The sequence below is a fragment of the Hemitrygon akajei genome, chromosome 18 (assembly GCF_048418815.1).
Source record: "Hemitrygon akajei chromosome 18, sHemAka1.3, whole genome shotgun sequence".
Taxonomy (NCBI): Eukaryota; Metazoa; Chordata; class Chondrichthyes; order Myliobatiformes; family Dasyatidae; genus Hemitrygon; species Hemitrygon akajei.
In genome coordinates, this window is record NC_133141.1 from 16,918,430 (window position 1) to 16,944,235 (window position 25,806).

General features: G+C 42.4%; 1 protein-coding gene across 1 annotated transcript in view; it reads right to left on the reverse strand.

Moving 5' to 3' along the window:
- The window catches only part of lmbr1l (limb development membrane protein 1-like), an 83,614-nt gene that overhangs the window by 37,700 nt on the left and 20,108 nt on the right, over nucleotides 1-25,806 (reverse strand). The window contains exons 2-3 of the mRNA XM_073070979.1: nucleotides 13,346-13,430; nucleotides 2,772-2,805 (exon numbers count right to left, since the gene is read on the reverse strand). Of these exons, the coding sequence (XP_072927080.1) occupies nucleotides 2,772-2,805; nucleotides 13,346-13,430 (119 nt within the window). The remainder of the gene's footprint in view (nucleotides 1-2,771; nucleotides 2,806-13,345; nucleotides 13,431-25,806) is intronic.

Consider the following 25,806-nt stretch of genomic DNA (forward strand, 5'->3'; position numbering starts at 1 on the left):
AGCCATGTACTAACTCAATTTTAGGTGGTGCAAGTTTCATTTTATATTACTCTGGCCCTGTAATTTCACCCCCCCCCCCAAAAAAAGGCCAGTGGATTGAAAAAATTGCAGTGTCACTCTGTGTTGAAGTGGTGCACAGAGATGGCAAATGGTGAAAGGACTTCAGAGTCTCAGTAATTACCTTGAGCAAAAGCTAATACAAAAGATCTAAATAAATTTAATTCCTTTCCCGATGAAAGGGGATCCCTTGACGATGTGTTTACCAAGTCATCAAGCCCCACAGGGTTTTCTCAGCGGCAGATGTGGCTCATGTGACTACACCAAGCTCACCAACAAAGCAGATTCACTAAGGCCGTTGCTCTGGTATTTCCTTAAGCAGAACCTAGGATGACCCAGTGGATTTGTGCACAACACCTATTTATAAAGCAAGTGGTAACCAACTAAATGAGCATTCACCAATCACAAAATTATACAAATAACAGCACTCGATGGACATGACTCAAATGCTCCACACCACTGAGAAATTTAATTGCACCTCTAGGGCTTTGCACAAATACATCAACATGCTGATCAGGCTGTTCATTATCCTGTTCCAGGGACGAGAGCACAATATAGGCAAGGGTTAAATTAGGGGTTGCTTGGGTGGTACGGCTCGAAGGGCCTGTTCTGCACTGTACCTCGATAAGTTAAATCTAAATCCAAGCACAGTTACACTGCAACCATAATTCACTTGGGGTTTTCAGAAGATGACAAAGGTACTTTAATTTGCTGTTAATGTTCTGTATCAGCAGCGTTTGTAGGTTTTATTGTGTCTTCAGCAGTTCTTGCATCCCAAGTAGAGCAGTTTTGAGCCAAAATATTGTTTCTTATAGGCAAGAAAGCCATCCCCAGTTAAAACACAGAAGTACAAAAGGAATAACTCATCAATTGCAATCCAACATTTTTCTGTGTGGCTCTGGATAAGTTTTACTCATCCTTAGGAAACGGGGCTGGCTTTGCCAGCAACATACATTGCCTACCCCAAATTGGGAAGATGGTGGTGGCATCTCGACCAATTAACAAAAGAACAGCACAGCAACATGCATTCAAGCACACTTGTGTCAAACGGGGACAGTGGATTTTCCTCCTCAAGAAATCATTGAGTTTTAATGAAAAATCACGAGGCTGATTAAAACTCTCAATAAATTATTTAACTCTCAAGTCAGGAGAGTGCTTGAACGCCTGGATAAGTATAGCTCCAACAACACAAAACTTGACACCTTCCAGAATAAGGCAATGTGCTTGATTGGTATTCACCATCTTAATTCAACAGCAGATGCTGCATGACTTGATTTCCTCCAGCATTTTGTGTGGGTCGCTCAAGACTTCCAGCATCTACAGATTCTCTTGTGTTTATCACTACTTTAAACATTCATTGTCCTTGCTACTATCTTCAAAGTGCACTGCAGTTAACACCAGGCTACTGCAACAGCATCGCCCAAACTCATGATCTCTGCCATCAACAACTACAAGGGCAGCAGGTGTTGAGAAACACTACCACCTCCTGAGCTGGAACCCTCTCACTATTCCTTCATTGTCAGTCCAGTGAATCGATGCTGGAAATCCCTACCCAATGGTAGTGTGCATGCACATTCAGCAGAAAGACTACAGTGGCTCAAGACAGCAGCTAGCACACTACCACCTTTTCAAGGGCAACAAATGTTGAACAGTCATCCCCAGATCTTGTTAAAGCAATGAAAGTGCCGTTGTGGGGTTTGTAATCTTTTCCTCGATTACTACTGCTGAATTATACAAGAACATAAAATAGTGGGAGTAGTCTACCTGGCCTCTCAAACCTATTCCTTCATTCAAAATGATCATGGCTGATCGTAATTACTCATCTCAATGCACACAGATTATACTCCCATGGGGAAGGAGGCGGCACAAGTAGTCACAGAACAAAAATAAACTTATCCAGATAATGGCACAAAGAAGAGAAAATCTGCAGATGCTGGAAATCTGAGCAATACACACAAATGCTGGAGGAACTCAGCAGGCCAGGCAGCATCTATGGAAACAATCGACGTTTCAGAGCAAGACCCTTCAGCAGGACTGGAATAAGAAAGGTGCAAAGTCAGAGTAATAAGGTGTGGGGGTGGAGGAAGACATACAAGGTAGTAGGTGGTACGTGAAACTGGGAGGGGGAGGGATGAAGTAAAGAGCAGGCAAGTTGATTGGTGAAAGGGCTGAAGAAAGGGGAGTCTGATAAGAGAGGGTAAAAGACCATGGACGAAAGGGAAGGGGGAGGTGATGGGAGACAAGGTGAGAGAGGGAAACAGGAATGGTGAACTAATTACCAGAAGTTAGAGAAATCGAAGTTCGTGCCATCAGGTTGGAGGCTATGCATACTGAATATAAGGTGTTGCTCTTCCAACCTGAGTGTGGCCTCATTGCAGTGGTAGAGGAGACCACGCACTGACATGTTGATCCAGATAATAGGATTAGTTTACAAATTAGTTTGTTCACAGTTAAATACGTGGCTGTACAAAGGGCAGGGCTGAGGTGTCAGTGATATTCCAAATTCACTAATAGATACCAAAGTCCAACAGGATTTTGGACCTCAACCAATTGACTGGCTCCAAGTTACCATGCTGAGTCATTTCTGCAGACTGTGGTTTGAAGATGATCCCAGAACTTCTCCTTTATTCAAACCTAATGCCAGATTAACAACGGCAAGCAAGATCCTAATGACAAAAGTGAAAAGTGGGAGAGTTCCATTTGATTACACTTACGCGATGCGATTGACTGTTGCATCTTCTTCATTATCTAGAAAGAGAAGATACATTTATATTATGAGATTTTAAATTCATACTTCATTCCAAATGCTGTTCTTGCATCAAAAGGGAACACATTGCATCATACTTTGTAAAATTAGATCAGATTAAAGATTGCTTCAGATTGCACTGTCACTTGATCAAAGTTTTGATGAAGCAGATAAAGTTTTAATACCAAAAATCAAGGACTTTGAACCAGACTTTGCACATGTCACAAAGTAAATCAAATATTTCTTTCCTTTTAAGAATGAAGGTTGAAGTAGGAAAAGATCACCTGATGCTAAAGCAACACACACAAAATGCTGGAGGAACTCAGCAAGCCAGGCAGCATCTGTGGAAGAAGAGTACAGTCGACATTTCGGACCGGGACCCTTCAGCAGTGACATGCAGAATAATGCTGAAAGTTCATTATTTAAAGCCTAGACATGATTATTCCTCTGTTTAAGGGACACTATCTCCCTTCTTTGAAAGAAGTGCAGCTCAATCAAATCTCTAAATCTGTCACAATCTTTTGCAGCAGACACCAATCCAGCTCATTCAGAATGTCACCTGGCACCATATTAATCTCCTCAGCCTTTTCTCAAATGTTCATAGCCATGTAAATAAGTGAAGAAAGGCATTTATTTCTTCCTTCATAGTTTATTCCTTAAAGAGCAAAACCTTGTACCACTGTACTCCAACCTGGTCAGCTGTATGCTTGCATGCAGATGCATTTGGATGTAGAGGGGAAATGGGAGAATGGAATGAAGGGGAAAAAACTGGGGCTCACATTTGGAGCAAGAATCCTCTACTGGAACTGAGGATTCAGGCAGAAGTCTGCACATTTAGGACAGACATTCTTCTCCACTTTGCCTAGATCACTGGTTCTCATTTCTGATATGCCTTAATCATGCTCCTAACCCAAAGAAAACTAATCAAATTTGAAAGAGGGGCAGTATAAAATGAGGAAATGTAGTATCAAGTCAGAGTCCAAAAAGAAGGATTGGTTTGAGAACAGCATTCTCAATACAAAATACCGGTAATGCTACTTGAAGTCTCGCCTGAATTGGGCTGCAGAGGAGTTTGCAAATTAAGAGGATTTCAAGGTTCATTCCATTGTGGGGTGGGGTGGGGAGAAAGAGGTAGAAGGTGACTGAAGAACTCTGGCCTCTTCTACATTCCAACACTCTTCATCTTGACTATTTGATAAACATAATGCTGATTCTTCCATCTAAGACCTGGAATACATTTTTAAAAAATCTTTAAAATGTTCCTAAAATTTATTCCACTATTCAAGCCTGAAGTAACATCTCCCTTAAGACCATAAGACAAAGGATCTGAATTAGGGAATTTGGTCCATTGAATCTGCTCTGCCATTTCATCATGGCTGATCCATTTTTCCTCTCAGCCCCAATCTCCTGCCTTCTCCCTGTATCCCTTCATGCCCTGATCAATCGACAATCTATCAACCCCTGCCTCATATACTGTATACATAAAGACTTGACCTCCACAGCTGCCTGTGGCAAAGAATTCCACAGATTCACCACTCTCTGGCTAAAGAAATTCCTCCTCATCTCTTTCTAAAAGGACACTCCTCAATTCTGAGGCAGTGTCCTCTGCTCCTAGACTTTCCCACCATAGGAAACATCCTCTGTACATCCACTCTAACAAGACCTTTCACTTTTCAATAGGTTTCAATTAGGCCACCCCTCATTCTTCTGAATTCTAGTTAATACAAGCCCAGAGCCATCAAATGCACTTCATATAACAAGCCATTCAATACTGGAATCATTCTCGTGAACCTCCTTTGAACCATCTCCAGTTTCAGCACATCCTTTCTAAGATAACGGGTCCAAAATTGCTCACAGTACTCCAAGTGCTTTATAAAGTCTCAACATTACATCCTTGCTTTTATATTCTAGTCCTTTTGAAATGAATGCCAACATCACATTTGCCTTCCTCACCACAGGCTCAACCTGCAAATTAACCTTTAGGGAATCCTGCACAAGGACTCCCAAGTCCCCTTGCACCTCGGATTTTTGTGTTTTCTCTCCATTTAGAGAATAGTCGACCCTTTCATTTCTTCTACCAAAGTGCAGTAACAGGTCCTTCTTTGGATAAGTATCAGGATCGCAGCGGATTCCCTTCCCATATTTAAAGCAAATTGTTTGTTAGTTTAATGTACACAAGTTACTGTCTGATATAGAGATACATTCTACAATCTCCAAAGGACTATTTACACAAAGTTGAACAGCAGAACATTTCATTTGTAGTTATATGGCATGAATATACCATGTAAGTATTGTATAGAACGTGTCCCAATACTTCAGCTCATTAATAGGCGAGCACTACGTTCAGGATATTGGCAAGGCACAGGAAGAGGTTAAGTCACACTGACATCATTAGCTGACCGACAACGCAAGATCCTGTTAAGTAATGTGCCATACACATGCCATCAGGTGCTGTATGAAATCTTACAATAGCTGAAACGAGATTTGAAATGAGAACATAAAAATAGCCTTTCCAGCTGTTGGCTTTAATCTTGGCATGGACAATCCATTATTATACATTATCTTTGCATGCTGAAGCTTTGTATGATTGGGGACTGGAGGATGCAATCTACAATAGCTTTGACCAGTTGCACCAGTCGGAACAGATCAGCCAAACCTCACGTTAGATCCATTTCTGGAGTGGAATTAATTTGCAACAGTCACAAGTGCAGAAAGGGGCTGAGGTATCAGAACTTGGTCAGAAAAGCAGGTGGAGTTGGGTTCAAAGTAAACTTATACTACCTTGCAATTCATTTTCTTGCACGCATTTAACAGGAAAAAAGTACAATAGAATTTTACAAAGAGCTACACATAAGCAAAGACTGACAAACAACCAAGGTACAAAAGAAAACAAACTGTACAAATAAACATAATACTGAGAACACTAGTTGTAAAAGAGTCTTTGAAAGTGGGAAGGAAGTGGGCTGAAATAAATATCCAAAAGCTTGTTACGAAAACAAAAAATGGTGCAAATGTCTGTGGAGAGAGAAATAGTTAACATTTCAGGTCCGTGTCCCTTTGTCAGAACCAAAGTTGCTGCTGATAATTTCTGCAGTGTCTCCCACAAGGGTGTCAGAATTCAAATTGAAGAACGACAGGACGGAGTTGGGTTCCCACAAAGAGTCAGGAATCTCCTAACACAGTGGTCCCCAACCACTGGGCCGTGGACCAGTACCGGGCTGCAAAGCATGTGCTACTAGGCTGCGAGGAAACGATATGATTTGGCGATATGAAACATTATGAGTCAGCTGCACCTTTCCTCATTCCCTGTCACACCCACTGTTGGACTTGAACGCACGCGAGGTCATTACCCACGCAAGGTCATCAGTCGCCTGAACACAGGGATACCCTCGCGCCAGGGATCACTGGTTGGCCTCTGGTAACCGGCCGCCTCACGTGGCCGGTGAGATGTGCCGTTGCTACCGACCCGGAGCGTGGACATATGCGCGCCGCCTCTAAACCGTTTTAGCACACCGAATGTTCATGGGGAACCCGGTGCTAAAATATTCGCAGACGACCTAATTCGGGCTCAGGGTTTCATAAGTAACAGAGCGGCTACCTCGCTGCGATCTACTGAAAGTCATCCCTCGAGCCAAACTTTTGTCGGCCGATAGATCCTACCTACCTACAAGGGGGGCGGGCGCACACACTGTCGCACTCCTCGCTCACTCTCTCCGGACTGCGACCGCTGTGGCCCCGGTACGGGGACCTCCGGCCCTTACCTTGTCCTCTCACTGGTGTGTTGCAATGATTTTATATGTTCATACGAGGAAAATATGCGCTGTGTGTCCAAACGTTACTTAAAATGTTATAATGCTATTGACTTACAAGTGAGTTATAATTATCTGATCACTATGTTCATGCAGGGAAAGATGCGCTGTGTGTTTAATATTAAATTCGTTAGATAAACCCTTTTAGAAACAAAATTGAGTGTATTAGCCACTTATAAGTGACTTATAGTTGACTTGTCACCTATATTCCGGTCATGATTAACACCCACACGGTCCCCCCCCCCACCCCCGTTGGCCGGTCCACAAGAATATTGTCAATATTAAACCGGTCTGCGATGCACAAAAGGTTGGTGACCCCTGTCATAACAGGGCAATTGGCTAGTGCACTGGAGTTTCATTGAGCGTGATTTTTTTTTAATTTTTAGGAGAGACAGGGTGGGGAATGATACAAGTAAAAATTGCCCCACCTCTTACAAATATAAATATGATACCAGTCACCTACAGTCAATCAGAAGTTTACTCTGTTAAATTTTAGTACTGGTTGTCCCAGGTTGCATGGTTACAAAACAAAACACAGAGCATTCTGTTTAAACACAAGATTTAACCAGTATGATAAGCTAAGGCATTAATGGTGAATAATTACAGTCTCAAAGATTAAATTGATATTTCTCTTCAAAATGTATACAGTTCAAAGTTGCTGACAACAGCAGGGCTGAATGAAGATGTACAGGCCAGTGAGTGCCGATTGAGGTTTATCTCTTTCTCCCCCATCCACCACCCAAGGGCACAGCTTTTATCAAAAATCAACAGAGCTTGCACCATGTCCAATGAAGTTATGAACAGCTCCCCATCACTTATCTCGATTCCCCACACAGAAAGATGGCCACAAGCCTAATCCATTAATAGTTGCAGAAAAATAATCTACTGGGTTCATCTTCCAAAGCACAGGGAGTAAAAACAACTCGAGCACCTGATGAAGTTGGCAAATCAGCACTGAAAGCAGAGACAAAACAAACTACAGGCACACACGGCTTCACACTTCAACTTATCTGCAGCACTTCATACAGTGAATCACACCATTTTCCTCCATGGTTGGGTGGTTGGTTGAGAGTGCACTCGCCTCATTCGGATCTACCTAGCTGTAGCCATGGCTTTACTTTTTGCTGTTCCATTTCTAGTGTTCACCAAGGATTTATCTTTACCCCCTTCCTATTTTGCACTGACACACTGGCCCTGGGTGACATCAACCACAAACAGTATCAGTTTCCACTTGTATGCTGACGACTGCCAGCATTACCTCACAACCACCTCTCCAAATGTGACCACTTGCTGACAAAACTGAGAAACGTGAGCAGAAGCCAGACAAACAGCTTCGCAAAGCTGCTCCAGCAAAATCCTGACTGATTTGTGCTTGGTCTCCATTTTCCCATCCAATTTTCATAATCACTGGATATTCTTTTAATAGGTCTGAAGTCAGTCTCAGCCTTGGAAACACTCAATGAACAAGGTATCAAATTCCAAATATTTGCAACCTTCTACATAAAAACTATTTCTCTTGCTCTCTGTCCCCATGATAAGAGAGCAGCCACTTGAGACAAAGATACCAATTTATTCCTTTTTTAAAAATATTTAACAATTCTTTTACCATGCTATCTCACTAGCAGTCCTGTAGCTTCAATTATATGTTTAACCTTGTTTGTCCCCCTATTAAATTCCTTTGGAAAGTCCAGAGGGCACTCTTTCTATTTTCTTTCTCTTTTTCCTCACACCCATGGCCCGTTTTTTCTCCTTCATGGGCCTATGTCAACTGAGTATAACACTACAATTTTATTTTTTATTCCCATTACCAGACTCCATTTCTGTTGGATCACCCTATGTGCAGGTCACAATATCAACAGGTTTCAGGCTAACTGGTCTGTTAATCCACATTATCGCCTCTCCATCTTTCTTAATCAGGGCAGCAGTTAGTGCACTGCATTCCAGCACCAGCTGTGAGATTGGGTTTGATGTTGTCTGTGAGCAGTTTGTACATTCTGTGACCACATCGGTTTCCTCCGGGTGCTCCAGTTTACTCCCACATCCCAAAGACGTAGGGGTTAGGATTAGGGAGTTGTGGGCATACTATGTTAGCACTGGAGGTGTGACGACACCTGTGGGTGGTGCAGAACGATCCTTGCTTATTTGATTTGATGCAAACAATGTATTTCACTGTATGCTTCGACATACAGGTGACAAATAAAGCTGATGTAATCGAAGTTGCATTTCCCATCTGTTGGCGTTATTCCAGAATCCAGGGAATTTTAGATTATTACAGACCTATCCAATATTTATTTTCCAGTGAATTTGTTGCCTTTTCAGATCTTTAGTGCCGGTACTGGGGAAATCTCCTTAATGAAGTACTAGCTCACTCTCACAAATGAGCTGAAATAAGGGGAACATCAAAGTCATCACCTTTGTCTGTCACCCCCCTCCCGCCTCCAGCAGCTTATTTCCTGCTGAAACTATCATCCATACCAGTTACTTCTACTGCCCACGAACAACTCATACCTAGCACGAATGAACATTATTCCCTTGTTGATTTGTTTGTAGGTTTGCTGACAGTGCCATTAACTGAGTCTCAATGTTCATTCTGAAGTATTGTGAGCAGGTTTAGGCCCCATATCCAAGTATGTGCAAGTATCGGTGAGATTGATCCCAGGAATGAAAGGGTTAACATATGAGGAGTGTTTGCTGGCTTGGACTTTACTGGAGTTTAGAAAAACTTAAAAACCTACTGAATATTGAAAGGCTTAGATAAAGTGGACGTGGAGACGATGTTTCGCATCATGGGGGAATCTAGGATCAGAGGGCACAGCCTCAGAATAGGATATCCCTTTAAAACAGAGATGAGGAGGAATTTCTTTAGCCAGAGGGTCATGAATCAGTGAAATTCATTTCCACAGACACCCGTGGTGCCCATGTCATTGGGTATATTTAAAATGGAGGTTACAAGGTACTTAATTAGTAAGGGCATCAAAGGTTATGGGGAGAAAGCAGAAAGATGGGGTTGAGAGAGAAAATAAGTCACTCATGATTGAATGGTGGAGAAGAGACATTGGGCTGAGTGGCCTAAATCTGCTCCCATGTCTTATGGTCTTATCATCGCACCCATTCTATAGCCCTTTCAAATGTACGATGCTCAAATGATATCTGTGCTCCTCAACCTGATTATATCCATATTTAATCACTTCACCATTTGCCACTGTGCCCTCATACAAATATACAAACTAACAGCCGGAGTAGGTCACCTGGCCCCTCAACTCTGTTTTGCCATTCAATACAATATCAGCTGATTCAACAATTCCATGCTTTCACTAACTTCTCACCTCCTTGCTTGTCAAGTGTCCATCTACCCCTGCCTTCACTTCCCAACCCTCCCTCGGTTCTGGATTCACCTGCAACTCCTCAACATCTATCCCTGCATACAACCTCTTCCTAAAAATGAGGAAAGGGGTGAAGAGGCTTACAAATCTCCCTAAAACCTACCTATTTGATTGAGCTTCTTAATCACCTGTTCATATCATTTTTATGGCTCAGCACCAAATTTTGTTTAATGTCACTGAAGATGGGTCCAGGGAGGTTTTATTATTTTAATGGTATCCTGTAAATAAAAATGTGCGGCTTACCAGTTATTTAGAAAAAGACTTCTGAGGAACAGAACAAAAATGGCACAGATAGAAGCCAAGCCATTTAAGAGGTTTTTTTTTAAAAAGCGAGAGAAAGCTCCCTCTTTGCATATGCATGCTGCTTTTCAGAGAGTAAACACAAATTTCTGCCATTTATAAAAACACTTTTATGCAAAGGTCTTCACATTCCTGGAGCCAATCTAGAAAATGAATCCTGATAATTCTCCACTGAAAGTTTATTTGTCAAATTCCATGTCGCATTCGCTTACCTCCCAGCTATCTGTGTGATGAAAATTATCAAAGTACTCTTTCAATGGGTAATGAATGAAAATGTGGAGAAATGCTGTGAAATGCATGTTTGAACAGAAAATAGTGTTTTTGTACATACTTTTGTTCTGATAGGCCAAACTAGAATAACCTTTGGATGGATATCTTAAACAAACTCCATAATAGAAATGCAAATCAAAACAAGTCTCAACATCTCAAAGAACTCTATGGAAAAAAAGTGCTCCCAAGGGCAAGGCTCTCCACCTTGGAGAGCTGAGCAGATTTTACAGTAATAAGCAGCAAATAAAGGTCAATGGAGGGAATAAGTCACACTTTTAAAATGCAAAAACTATGGGAGATAAGGGTCTGCTGATGTGGAACTCAGTGGGTTTGGACCAGGCTAGAGGATACCAATTCCTATTTTGACTGCCAAGAGGACCTGCATTCTTGATCATCTATAGGTTCAATTTTGTTTAAATATTTTAAGTTAAATCTGAGGTAGAAAACAGGATGTTTCAGTGTACTGAGAATGATGAAAGAGCTGCTCAAACAACTGCCCCCAAATTAAATTCTTTGAACAATCCTTTCTCAAGCAGTTATCTTGCTGAAAACTCAGCAGTTCTGGTTTCCTCCCACATTCCAAAGACGTATGGTTAGGGTTACTGAGTTGTGAGTGTGCTACGTTGGTGCCGAAAACACGGCAACACTTGCTGTCTGTCCCCAGCACAATCCTCACACTGTGTTGGTCATTGGCCCAAGGACGCATTTCAATGTGTTTTGATGTTTCAATGTACGTGTGACAAATAAAGCTAATCTCTAATAAATTTCTTAATGGAGTTCAGATTATCAGCAGCTTTTGGAAGAAAATACTAAGTTAAAATTTTGTTGACCGGGTAGACTAAACCAGATTAATGTACATCATACATGATTTATTTCTGAATTTTATCAGCTGAAATTGGTAAATTCCTTTTCTTTTAAAACATCAAGCTACAAGATAGAAGAGATTTCAAACACATTGAAACACTTGGAATGAAATACAGATGCTGCACTTTAAAACACATTCCATTCCATTTCAGCATTTCCTTAAAATGGCTTGTGAAGGTCATCTTCCTCTTCACAGTGAGATTGGTAGCTTTATGAGAGTCCAAGTACAATGGCATTTTTGAAGTCAATTTGTAAACTGCACAGATAAACACAGAAGTCACCCATTAGGATATAGCCACCACCCTTTCAAACGTCATTAGATGTTAGAACAAGTTGCAATTACGATACACCTTTCAAGCAAGTGCCCAAACAACTACGCAGGAATGTGTTCAGACTAAAAATAGACACAGATTCAAAGGAGGTAGTGAATAAGGCTGGAAGCGAAGATTCACATTTATAAAGCTCATTCATCTCTTGAACTAGTGTTTTTGAAGTATAATCACCATTGTATCGCAGAAAACATAACAACCGAAATAAACACATAATATCCAATGAAAACAGTGAGATCATAACCAGATAATTGGTTTTATAATGAGTGAGGGATAAACAGTGGCCAGAACCCCAGAGGGAGGTAGGTCTATCACACTTCTTTAGCATAACCTCATGGTATCAGCATAACATCCAAAAGAGAGCAGACAGGTTTCACCAACAACAGTACAGATCTCCCCCAGTGGAGTGACAACCTACATTCATCAGCCTTAGTAAGAGAGCTCGACTTTAAAGTAATGCCTCAAAAGGAGAGAACCAGAGATTTAGGGATGGAATTCCTGCACTTGGCGGCTGAAGGAACAGGTGACCATGTTAGAGGATGGTAGAGACAAGGACTCTTCTTTTCACCCCTTTTGAACGGAGCTATTGTTTGTTAACTTCGATCATTCCGATCCTGCCTCAGACAAAAATTCTGCCTGGCCGAACATCCTCCTGCCCCACCCTCTGAACAAACTGACTCTTGCTAAAAGATAGTTATGCAAGCACTGGCAGCACATCTTCAGCTCACCCCATCTGCCCATTCTTCAGCTGGGAGCTAAGCATGTTGAACTTCTCTACTGAAAAAAGAGATGAAGACCAGTTGCATAATTGCTTTGCAAAACTGTTATCCATACCGTTTTGTAACAGACAGGAAGCTTGTTTTATTTCCCACAACATCATAGTCACCAGTCAAAAGGAAGGATGCAACACCAACAGAATTGGTACATAATTGAAGGAGATGGCACTACTAGAATATGGACATCACATTACATCTACTACCAGAATTTAGAAACAATAATAGGATGTAACTCAGGTGACAAGATACCAAGTGCACTGAAAGGTGCACATTAGCCCACCAGATACAAACATGTTACCCAAGACCATTAACTGTATCATTTATCTTAACTGATATACAGTACAGGCGAAGTCAGCTCCAGCAGACTGGGAAGATGAGATCAACAGTGAGATCCAGCAGCCAGGAAGGTGGTTCTGCAATGTTTCATGGGGAGCAAAGGACATGACAAGGCACAGAAGTAGTCATGGTCATCCACTACAACCTAGGAAGACCCCAGTTGTGACGACAACTCGTACCAATGTACAAGGACTTCTAAGGTTGAGAGAGTGGAAGTGTCCCAGTGCAACAGCTTTTCCACTTTAAAAACGCTCCTGCACAGATTTCTTCATGTAGTTCACATCACCTGTGAAGAGCTGCACAAATCTAACTGTCACAGTCATATTCAACAGACAAACGGGAAAAAAAAATCAAACAATACAATTATATATGCACCAAAGTAGCTTGGCCTGAAACAGCTATTCATACACAGGCCACAAAATCAGAATAATTATTTTTGCACTTGCAATAAGAGATTTTTGTTTTAAAGAGTTACCTGCTGTGAAGTCAGCATTCTTTTTAAACCAGCTGATGACTAGGTAGGAGAATATGTATAGTGTAATAAATAACAGGGCACAGATCTGTGGAGAAAGATGACAAAAATATTAATGGATCAGACATAATATAGATGATGATGCATTAGTGCTAAGCAGCCCACTCCCATTTCAGCATTCAAAGTGTAACAAAAACTGTTCACATAGGCAAAATAGAAGTCTACCCACAACCCAATTCTTCCATTGCTCAGTGGGTACCTGGGGCAAAAATGGAACCTTCATGAGCAGACCAGATGGACAGCACCAGAATCTGGCATTATTATCAACATCATCTGGAGAAGCGGCAAGGGAGGCTACAGCATCTACCCTTAGTAACCACTGCCACAGTGCTTCAACATCAGGACTTGCACATTAAGATTGGTCTTTGAAGATAAGATGGAGTCACAGAAAAGTACAGCACAGAAACGGGCCCTTTGGTCCATCTAGTTCATGCTGAACAATTTCTAATTTCTTAAGTGTTCCCTTGCATTTCTTATACTCCATAAGCACCTCATTTGTTCCTATACCTGTTATGCATCTCCTTTTTTTTCTTAACCAGGGTCTCGAAGTCTCTTGTAAACCGATTCTCCAATTTAGAATCTCAACCCACGGACCAGGCCTATCCTTTTCCATGGTTACTTTGAAAGTAATGGCATTATGATCACTAGATGCAGAGAGTTCTCCTGCACAAAATTCTGTCACTTGCTCTGGCAATTATTATTCCCGATATATAACAAATTATAACAGATCAAGTATCGCACACTCTCTCATTGAGACTTTTATATAGTGATTAACGGAACTTTCCTGAACACATTTAACAGTACGGGATTCCCAGTCAATATGCGGAAAGTTAAAATCACCTACTATCACAACCTCACACAATGCTGGAGCAACTCAGCAAGCCAGGCAGCACCTAGAAAAAAAGTGTACAGTCGATGTTTCAGGTTGAAATCCTTTGCCATCTTTTCCTAGACGCTGCCTGGCCTGCTGAGTCCCTCCAGCATTGTGTGTGTGTGTGTGTGTTGCTCAGATTTTCTTTTGTTTTCTATAACAACCTTGTGTTTCTTGCAACAACCTGCAATCTCTCTACAAATTTGTTCCTCTAAACCCCTTGGACTGCTGGGTGGTCTGTAATATGCCCCATTAACATGGTCATACATTTCTTATTCCTCAGTTCCACCAATAACACCTCACTAGATGAGTTCTCCTGTCTGTCCTGACGGAGCACTGTCGTGACATTTTCCTTTACTAGTAACGTCACACCTCATCCGAGCACTGTTTGGTTCTACCTCCTACCCAAGGTCCTTTCCCCTCTTCCTCGTCTAAAACAATGGAACCATGGAATATTGAATTGCTAGTCCTGCCCCTCTTGCAGCCAAGTCTCGCTAATGACTACACTATCATAATTCCACATGCTGATCCACGCTCTGAGCTTATTTGCCATTCCTAGAATATTTCTTGCATTGAAATATACACAGTTCAGGACATTAGTCACACCATGCTCAACCTTTTGATTCCTGACTTTGTCTGAGGTCTTAACATCTGTCTCCACAACTTCTCCACTATCAGTTCTGACACTCTGGTTCCCACCCCCCTGCAACTCTAGCTTAAACCGCCCCAACATGCAGCACTAGCAAACCTTCCCACTCGGATATTAGTCCCTCTCCAGTTCAGGTGAAAACCATCTCTTCTGAACAGGTCTCACCTTCCCTGGAAGAAAGCCCAATGATCTAAAAACCTGATGCCCTCCCTCTGACACCAACTCCTTAGCTGTGTGTTAAGCTGAATGATCTTCTTGCCTCGCTTGCACGTGGCAAGGGTAACAATCCTGAGCTCACAACCCCGGAGATCCTGTCCTTTAACTTAGCACCCAATTTCCTGAACTCACTTTGCAGAACCTAGTCACTCTTCCTCCCTACGTCATTGGTATCTACATGGACCACGACCCCTGGCTTCTCATGCTTTAGATCTTTGATTGGCCACTGCTTAAAAAATTTTTTTAAACAGTAGCGTTATTTGTCACATGTACATCAAAACATACAGTGAAATGTGTTGTTTGCATCAATGACATGCTCAGGGTTGCCTGCATATGTCATCGCACTACCGGTTCTAACATAGCGTGCCCACAACTTACTAACCCCATCCTTTGGATTGTGGAAGGAAACCGGAGCACCTGGAGAAACCCCCACAGACATGGGGAGAACATACAAATTCCTTACAGACAGCTACAGGAATTGAATCCCAATTTTATACCTGGCGCTGTATAGCGTTATGCTATCCGCTACAGCCCAGAGTGGGGAATGCCCTTATAACATGATAGGTGCTTTCCAACTAAAACACAATGTGGTAGCTTTCATTCACCCAATCATTTCTAAGACAAATCTGATAGATCTTCCATTTCAAGGGAATAATTTGCTACCCAGTGAATGCAATGTCACAAAAGGATTGAAATAGTGTTTCGTCTACATTTGATGGAGGGATAGAAATGTACAGGGACTGGACATCCATGGTGATGTCTGCTGGGGTTGCTTATTGTATCAGGTGCTCCCGATATAGCCTCCTCTACATTGGTGAGACCTGTTGTAAATTGGAGGGCTGCTTTGTCGAACACCTCCACTCCATCTGAAAAAAGTGGAATTTTCCAGTGGCCAACTATTTTAATACCACTCCCCATTCCCATTCTGACATGTTGGTCCATGCCCTCCTCTTTTGCCTCAATGAGGAGCAACACTTTATATTCCATCTGGGCAGCCTCCAAACTGATGGCATGAACATTGATTTCTCCTTCTGGTGTTTTTTCTCCGTCCGCCTTCCCTCTTCTTCTATCACCCACTCTGACCTTTTACTTCACTTCCCCCAGTGACCCTTCTCATTCCTTTTCTCCTATAGTCCTCCCTCCTCTATCAGATTCTTTCTTCTCCGGCCTTTTATCTTTCCCACCCACCTGGCTTCACCTATCACCTTTTAGATAGTCCTCCTTCTCCTACCCCCACCCCACCAGCCTTTTATTCTGGCATCTGCCCCTTTTCTTTCCAGTTCCGATGAAGGATTCCAGCTTGAAACGTCGACTGTTCATTCACTTCCACAGACGCTGCCTGACCTGCTGAGTTCTTCCAGCATTTTGTGTGTGTTGCTCTGGATCTCCAGCATCTGCAGAATCTCTTGTGTTTATATATCCGAATGACTACTTACTGAATTCACCAACAATACAGAACACAGAAAACAGAATAAGTATATTTTGAATATTACAATTATATAAAAGCTTGAGTGCAAATCATTTATTGCCTTCTAAATCAAAACAGTAGACATCACTGGGATGATCTCTTGAAATAAAGCAAAATGCAGGCAATTAAAATGCCAGGTTTACACGCAAAAAGCCTAATGAATGCTTAAGCAAACATAAACTAGTCTTGAAACTAGTTCTTTTTGTATAGCTATTAAAATTGCACAGCACGAAATATCTGCTCAGTAAAATAAAGAAAAATGTTGGTGATTGTGTAAGGCAAGTTCGAATCTGCCCGATCCCTCCTCCTGCTGCAAGCTAAATGCAGGCTGTTACATCTACCAGCAGGAACAAGAGGAAAGAGTGATCGGAGGAGAAGCAGAGTGCAAGAAGCAAATGGGTTGTTTGGGCTTGCTGTCCCTAATTTAAACTTAGTTTTTGCTGCATGAATTTAACTAAGCAATAATGTTACAACTATGGGCTACCTAGGAAAGGACCCCAAGCAAAGTCATCTAGTAAAATAACTCAAAAGTTAAATATGTTGGAGGAACTCAGCAGGACTGGAGAAAAAAAAGATGAGTAGATATTAAAGGTGGGGAGGGGAAAGAGAAAAACATAAGGTGATAGGTGAAGCCGGGAGGGGAGGGATGAATTAAAGAGCTGGGAAGGAGATATAGGGATGGAGAAGGGGGAAATCTGATAGGAGAGGACCGAAGGCCATGGAAGAAAGAAAAAAAACGGGGGGGCCATACCAGAAGTTTGAGAAATCAATGTTCATGCCATCAGGTTGGAGGCTACCCAGACGGAATACAAGGTGTTGTTCCTCCAACCTGAGTGTGGATTCATTGTGACAGTAGAGGAGGCCATGGATAGACATATCAGAATGGGAATGGGAAGTGGAATTAAGATCCCATTTGTTCTGGCAGACGGAGCATTGGTACTCGGCGAAAGTCTCCCAATCTATGTCAGGTCTGACCGATATACAGGAGGCCACACTGAGAGCACCGGACACAGTTTATGACCCCACAGACTCACAGATGAAGTGTCACCTCACCTGGAAAGACTGTTTGGGGCCCTGAATGCTAGTGATGGAGGGGATGTATGGGCAGGTGTAGCACTTGTTCCACTTGCAAAGACAAGTGCCAGGAAGGAGATCAGTGGAGAGGGACGAATGGACAAGGGAGTCGCATAGGGAGCGATCCCTGTGAAAAGCAGAAAGTGGGGAGGTGGGGAGTGGAGGGAAAGATGTGCTTGGTGGTCGGATCCCATTGGAGATGGCGGAAGTTGCGGAGAATTATGTGCTGGGTGCGGAGGTAAGCGAGCACAAGAGGAATCCTATCCCTGGCAGGGTGGCGGGAGGATGGGGTGAGAGCAGATGTGCACAAAATGGAAGAGATGCGGTTGAGGGTAGTGTTGATGATGGAGGAAGGAAAGCCCCTTTCTTTGAAGGAGGACATCTCCTTCTTTCTGGAATGAATAGCCTCTTCCTGAGAGCAGATGCAGCAGAGATGGAGAAATTGAGAGAAGGGGATGGCATTTTTACAAATAATGGGGGGGGGGGGGGTGACAGGTATAGTCCAGGTAGCTGTGAGAGTCCATGGGTTTATAATAGATATTAGTAGCAAAGTTGTCTCCAAAGATAGAGACAGAGAGATTGAGAAAGTAGAGGGAGGTGTCGGAAATGGCATGAACATCAATTTCTTTAATTTCCAGTAATGGCTCCCCCTCCCCCCTTTCTTCCATGGCCTCCTGTCCTCTCCTGTTAGATTCCCCCTTCTCCAACCCGGTTTCTCTTTCACCAATCAACTTCCCAACTCTTTACTTCACCCCTTCCAGTTTCACCTATCACTTTGTGTTTCTCTCTATCCTCCCCCACCCTCTATCTCAGACTTGTCATCCTTTTTTCTCCAGTCCTGCTGAAGCGTATTGGCCTGAAACATCGACAGTTTACTCTTTTCCATATGTGCTGCCTGGCCTGCTGAGTTCCTCCAGCACCTTGTGTGTGTTGCTTGGATTTCCAGCATCTGCAGATTTTCTCTCGTTTCCAAAAGTAAAATATGTTCTTTCACACAACAAACAAATTGAAGGAGCAATTTCCAGGTTGCACATCCAAGGACCAAGAAATATCAAATATGCAATCTTTAAATTTAATGTGCCTGATATACGATCCAAGATCAGACGTACATACAAGCAAAAGCCAGTTGTGTTTTGTCTGATCAGATAATGGATGCTTGCACGACTTGTCTACCAGGAATTCAGCCTTGACACAGTGACAATTCTATCAGATCCTCTACAGCTGTTCCTGCAATAAAATCTAAAAGCAGTTAACAATGTGACCAAAAACACACAGGTCTTGATTTTTTTTTTGCTGTTCTGAAATTCCTCTGGGCTCCATGTAAGAAAAATGTAACATCAAATGAGGCTTGGGGATTTCAGAAGAAAAATTCTTAGTTAAATTCAACCAGTCTTTGGCGATTTCTTTATAAGCCATCCGTATAGCTGCCTCTAAAAAATCCTTATTCCTAAACCATGGAATCCTCCGTTACTATTCTTAACAAAGCCTTGATCACATCTCATCAACCTGTGCTTCTGCTCTCACCACCTCTCCTCTAGGGCAGAACAAAGGTATGGCATCACTAGTCTCTGCATTTCTCAACAATCTGCGTCATTTATAAATGAGATTCAACCAGACACACCTTTCCCTCTCCTCTCCTTTCAGTATTTGGCACTCAACCTTTGTGACTTCCTGGTCCACTTTTGTTTGCACCAACCACTCCCCTTCTTACAGCTCTTTCTTCCCATGCAGCTGCAGAAAATGCAGCAATTGTCCCTTCCCTTCTTACAGTGTAGGGACCCAAACAGTCCTTACGAGTGCAGCAATAATTCACCTGCACTTCTTCTAATCTCACACATTGCATCCCGGGTGCAACAACTTTGCAATAAGACTTAGGAATTGGAAAATCAAGGGAACCACACACCAGTCTGCATTCAGGGATCAGTTGTGGAAAGGGTGAGCAGTTTCAAGTTCCTGGGTGTCAACATCTTTGAAGATCTACTCTGAGTTCAACATATTGATGCAATTACAAAGAAGGCATGACAGTGGCTATTTTTCATTAGGTGTTTGAAGAGACTTGGTATGTCACCAAAGACGCTTGCAAATTTCTACAGATGTACCGCGGAGCATTCTAACTGGTTGTATTACCGGCTGGTATGGGGTGGGGGGACTGCACAGGACTGGAAAAGGCGCGGGAAGTTGTGAACTCAGTCAGCTCCATCATGGGCACTAGCCTCCCCAGCATCCAGAACACCTTCAAAAGGCGATGCCTCAAGAAAGGCAGCATCCATCATTAATTGTTCTGAATGACAGGACAGAGGGCATATCCTGTCATCCAGCTCATGCTCTGCTCTCATTGCTACCATCAAGGAGGAGGTACAAGAGCCTGAAGGCACGCACTCAGTGATTCAGGAACAGCTCCTTCCCCTCTGCCATCCGATTTCTAAATGGACATTGAACCCATGAACACTACCTCACTATGTTTTTTCTATTTATATTATTATTTAATTTAAGTTATAATATATTTCTTATTGTAATTTATAGCTTATTATTTATTACAATGTACTGATAGATAGATAGATAGATAGATAGATACTTTATTCATCCCCATGGGGAAATTCAACTTTTTTTTCCAATGTCCCATACACTTGTTGTATCAAAACTAATTACATACAATACTTAACTCAGTAAAAAATATGATATGCATCTAAATCACTATCTCAAAAAGCATTAATAATAGCTTTTAAAAAGTTCTTAAGTCCTGGCGGTTGAATTGTAAAGCCTAATGGCATTGGGGAGTATTGACCTCTTCATCCTGTCTGAGGAGCATTGCATCGATAGTAACCTGTCGCTGAAACTGCTTCTCTGTCTCTGGATGGTGCTATGTAGAGGATGTTCAGAGTTTTCCATAATTGACCGTAGCCTACTCAGTGCCCTTCGCTCAGCTACCGATGTTAAACTCTCCAGTACTTTGCCCACGACAGAGCCCGCCTTCCTTATCAGCTTATTAAGACTTGAGGCGTCCCTCTTCTTAATGCTTCCTCCCCAACACGCCACCACAAAGAAGAGGGCGCTCTCCACAACTGACCTATAGAACATCTTCAGCATCTCACTACAGACATTGAATGACGCCAACCTTCTAAGGAAGTACAGTCGACTCTGTGCCTTCCTGCACAAGGCATCTGTGTTGGCAGTCCAGTCTAGCTTCTCGTCTAACTGCACTCCCAGATACTTGTAGGTCTTAACCTGCTCCACACATTCTCCATTAATGATCACTGGCTCCATATGAGGCCTAGATCTCCTAAAGTCCACCACCATCTCCTTGGTCTTGGTGATATTGAGACGCAGGTAGTTTGAGTTGCACCATATCACAAAGTCCTGTATCAGTTTCCTATACTCCTCCTCCTGTCCATTCCTGACACACCCCACTATGGCCGTGTCATCAGCGAACTTCTGCACATGGCAGGACTCCGAGTTATATTGCTGCAAAACACCAAATTTCACGACATATGCCAGTGATATTAAACCTGCTTCTGATTCAGTGTTTGCTGAGCAGTCACCTGTGCATTGCAGAAACTGAACACTGACTGGGAGGTCACTTTGTGGAGTGTCTGCATTATGGCATATGGCAGCCAAGCTTCCTATGACCTGCCATCCCACTCTCTGACCTATCAGCATGCAGCCTCCTGATAGGTTACAATGAGGCCCAACTTCACCTCCATCTGGGCATGTTGTAGCGTTCTGGAATCAACATGGAATTGTGTTTCTGGGTGGTGGGGGGGGGGGGGAAGAAGGAGAAAGAGAAAGAGAAAACAAAAAATAAGAAAATGAAAGAGAAAGGGTAGGAGGATGAAAACATAACATTTTTCAAGTAGGCCAGTGTTATACTTGCTGCTGCCTTTATTTCACAAGTGCAGAACAATGATCGACTCTCCAGCGTCTGCCAAGGCTATTGAAAACAATTATTAAACACTAAAGGTTGCTCGCCCAACTACAAGAAAGTACTTAGCCTTGAAGCACTGCTTCTCTAATTGCTTTGTCATAAAGCAGGACTTCATGATCTTGCACTCTAACGCAAAAAGTTACTCTAAAAGCTTTCCGCAGGCACTGAGGAAAAAAGAAAGTAATGGCCTGAAACTTTGGGTACTCTTCTTTCAGCTGTTATGTTTATTTCTCTATATTGAAACTTAGTCCAGTCAGAATCACAATCAGGTTGGTTATCACCAGCATGTGACATGAAATTTGTTAACTTAGCAGCAGCAGTTCAATGCAATACATAATGTAGAAGGTGGACAAAAAAAAAATCACAAAATAAAATAATAATAATAATGTAAATCAATACAGTATACGTATATGAATAGATTAAAAATCATGCTTCTAACAATTTGCTTCAGAACTTTAACATACCAGGAAATGGAGGGCTGTGTTAGGAGGGAAGTATTAAATTGCTCTTAGAATAGGTTAAAAGGTCAGCACAATATTGTGAGCTGAAACGCCTGTATTGTAATGTTCTATGTACTATAATGTGATCAAAGACAATACTTTTGGCAAATTTTCTCCTTGGCTCAAGGATGCAGAAGGAAATGGTAATTGTGTCAGAAGGCTAAAATCCAGCAGCAATCAATAGGCAAAGGTACCTAGAAGGTGTTCAAACGCAAAAAAAAAGACAAAGAGAACACCCCCAGCTGTTCCTTGTTAACAAGCCACTCAAAAGTCCTACATGTGAGGTTTAAATTACGACCTGCCCTCAGGGCACAACACCACATGGAGAGAAGCTGGGCAGTGCAAACTTGCACAAAATACTAGAGGAACTCAGCGGGTCAGGCAGCATCTGTCCCCTTCCTTTCCGAACCGTCATCAGTATTGGAAATGAAGAGGGCAGAAGCCTGAATAAAAAGGTGGGGCAGGGGAGGAGGAGAAGCAGTACAAGTTGGGAAGTAATGGTGAGATCAGCTAAGGTGGGTGGGGGAAGAGGTGATCAAGAAGCTGGGAGGGGAAAGGTGATAGAGGTAAACGTATGAAGCAGGAATCTGAAAGGAGAGGACATGAGAGAAAAGGAAGGAGGAGGGGCACCAGAGGGAGGAGATGAGCAGATGAGTTTAGAGAAGGGGTAAGTGGGGAGCCAGAATAGGGAATGAAAAAAGAGAGAATGGCGAGGAGGAAGAAATTGCAGGAAGTTTGAGAAATCAATGTTTGTACCATCAGATTGGAGGCTACCCAGATGAAATATGATGTGTTGCTTCTTCAATGTGAGGGTGGTTCCACCTTGACTGCAGAGGCAGCCACAAACCGACATGTCGGAATGGGAAGTAGAATTAAAATGGGTGGCCACTGGGAAATCCTCCCAGTTGTGGCAGATGGAGCAAAAGGTGCTCAACTACCACATATTGGTTCAGTTTTCTCTCCAACATACTGAATGATTATGATGCTATGTAGTATAGCAAGACACCTCATAGTTTATACAAATATTGAACTAAGCCAAAGTAATGCATTAGAATTTGACCATGTATTCCAATGCTGAAGTAAAGCTCTTACTGAGCAGAATTAAAACTAACACATGACATGCTGGCTTTAATCTACAAATTAATTTGTGCATCTCTACAAATTGTGTTAGGCAATGGAAACAATGCAGGAAATTGTAAACACGAGGAAATCTGCAGATGCTGGAAATTCAAACAACACATACAAAATGCTGGTTGAACACAGCAGGCCAGGCAGCATCTATAAGAAGCACGGTCGATGCTTCGGGCCGAGATCCTTCGTCAGGACTAACTGAAAGGAAAGATAGTAAGAGATTTGAAAGTAGTGGGGGGAGGGGAAAATACGAAATGATAGGAGATAGGAAATGATAGGGGGTGGGATGAAGCTAAGAGCTGGAAAGGTGATTGGCGAAAGTGATACAGAGCTGGAGAAGGGAAAGGATCATGGGACAGGAGGCCTCGGGAGAAAGAAGGAAAGGGGGGAAGCACCAGAGAGAGATGGAGAACAGGCAAACAACTAAATATGTCAGGGATGGGGTAAGAAGGGGAGGAGGGGCATTAACGGAAGTTAGAGAAGTCAATGTTCATGCCATCAGGTTGGAGGCTACCCAGCCGGTATACAAGGTGTTGTTCCTCCAACCTGAGTTTGGATTCATTTTGACAGTATCCATGGCCTCCTCTACTGTCAAAATGAATCCAAACTCAGGTTGGAGGAACAACACCTTATATACCAGCTGGGTAGCCTCCAACCTGATGGCATGAACATTGACTTCTCTAACTTCCTTTAATGCCCCTCCTCCCCTTCTTGCCCCATCCCTGACATATTTAGTTGTTTGCCTGTTCTCCATCTCCCTCTGGTGCTTCCCCCCCTCCCCCTTTCTTTCTCCCAAGGCCTCCCGTCCCATGATCCTTTCCCTTCTCCAGCTCTGTATCACTTTCGCCAATCATCTTTCCAGCTCTTAGCTTCATCCCACCCCCCCCCAGTCTTCTCCTATCATTTCGTATTTTCCCCTCCCCCCCACTACTTTCAAATCTCTTACTATCTTTCCTTTCAGTTAGTCCTGACGAAGGGTCTCGGCCCGAAACGTTGACAGTGCTTCTCCTTATAGATGCTGCCTGGTCTGCTGTGTTCCACCAGCATCTTGTGCAGGAAATTGTAAATGAGATTACATGAAATTCTCAAAGGAGCTGACTAAATGACTTCTCCAAAGTAGTATGAAAGTTGAACATTGATCTCACTGATGAAGCCAAAGTATTGCTGAAATGTTAATTACCAAATCAGAATTCATTATCATGTATATGAGTTACACCATATTGGGAGAAGAAATCACTTGCAAATTCAATAAATTAATTCCATTAACCTAGCATTGCATTTCCAAAAGTTGATTTTTACAGAAAGCCACTTGAGGTTTCTTCCCACAAGAATCTGTACTCAATTATAGACCAAAATTCTGAGATTTATAAACAATGGAATGCATTGAGGAAAACTGTCATAATTTGGCACAGGCAAATTAACTCCTCAATTTAAATATCTTTTATGTTGCTTGTGAATCTGAGAAGAGAATTCAAGTGAAAGTAACTCATCAGGAAGCAATTTCAAAAGCTTAGAATTAATATTATGTATAACCTGGTCATATGTTCTTTAGTATCTTTGGAATATGATCAATGTTCCAGGCTGATACTGAAACACTAGAGTGCAATAGTATAGATAGACTGTCTGTTCTCTACTAACAGTCATCAGCCTTCATGTTGACAAGGGCAAGGGCCAGAGAAGTGCAGATCTATTGTGCATATGCCATTTCCAGCAACAAGTCCATCTGCAATTATGAAGACCCATAATTCCTTCAGAAAACTTCGGGGGAGGGGGGGGAGAAGTGAATCGATGTTCTACTCCATTTTGCCAATTAGAGCTTTTGTCACTTGCCTATTAAAACGACAAGGGGATTGAAACATCGAGGCTAAAGCAGAAGGAGAGTGCTAGCTTCCTGCCTTTTGATTGCTGGGGTGGGGGTGGGGGGGTGGAAATCACTCTGCTGCTGGAGAGAGAAGATTGTATGGCCTGCCACTGTACCAGATAATGTTACTGAGGCTTTCTGTGTTTTGGGTATGGATATGGACTTTGACTATGGATTTTTTTTTCAGTCTTATAGTTCTTTTATTCTGTGTTTTTCACCTGATCTTCCTCTTCCCCCCCCCCCCTACCAAAAGGGGGATAATCCTTTTCTTTATACCTGTGCTTAGTGACCCTTGAACTCTTACACCAAGACCTTCAAAGTTTCTTCAGGCACCACCTTTCACTGTATACATCCTAGTCTTGCTTCTTCCCAAAATCATCAATTCACTTTTTTCCATGATCATATTTATCCACCCATCTTAGCAACTCAATACTATTCTGTAACACAAGACCACCCTCCTCACAGATGCAGGATATTCATGCCATTGTTTACTAGACATTTTATATTTACATCAACTGGAATTTTTCAGTCCCAAAACTTCCATCAGCAATAAATTTGAGAGGTTGTTACACAGGACCCAGCCCTCAGTGTCTGGTGTCAGCAGAACCCTAGACTGTGGTTCTTCCCCACAGAACCTTTGCATTGGCTGCACCGAGCTTTTGTGCGTCCCTCAGCACATCCTCCTGCAGACTAGACTGTGCTAGTCAGCAAG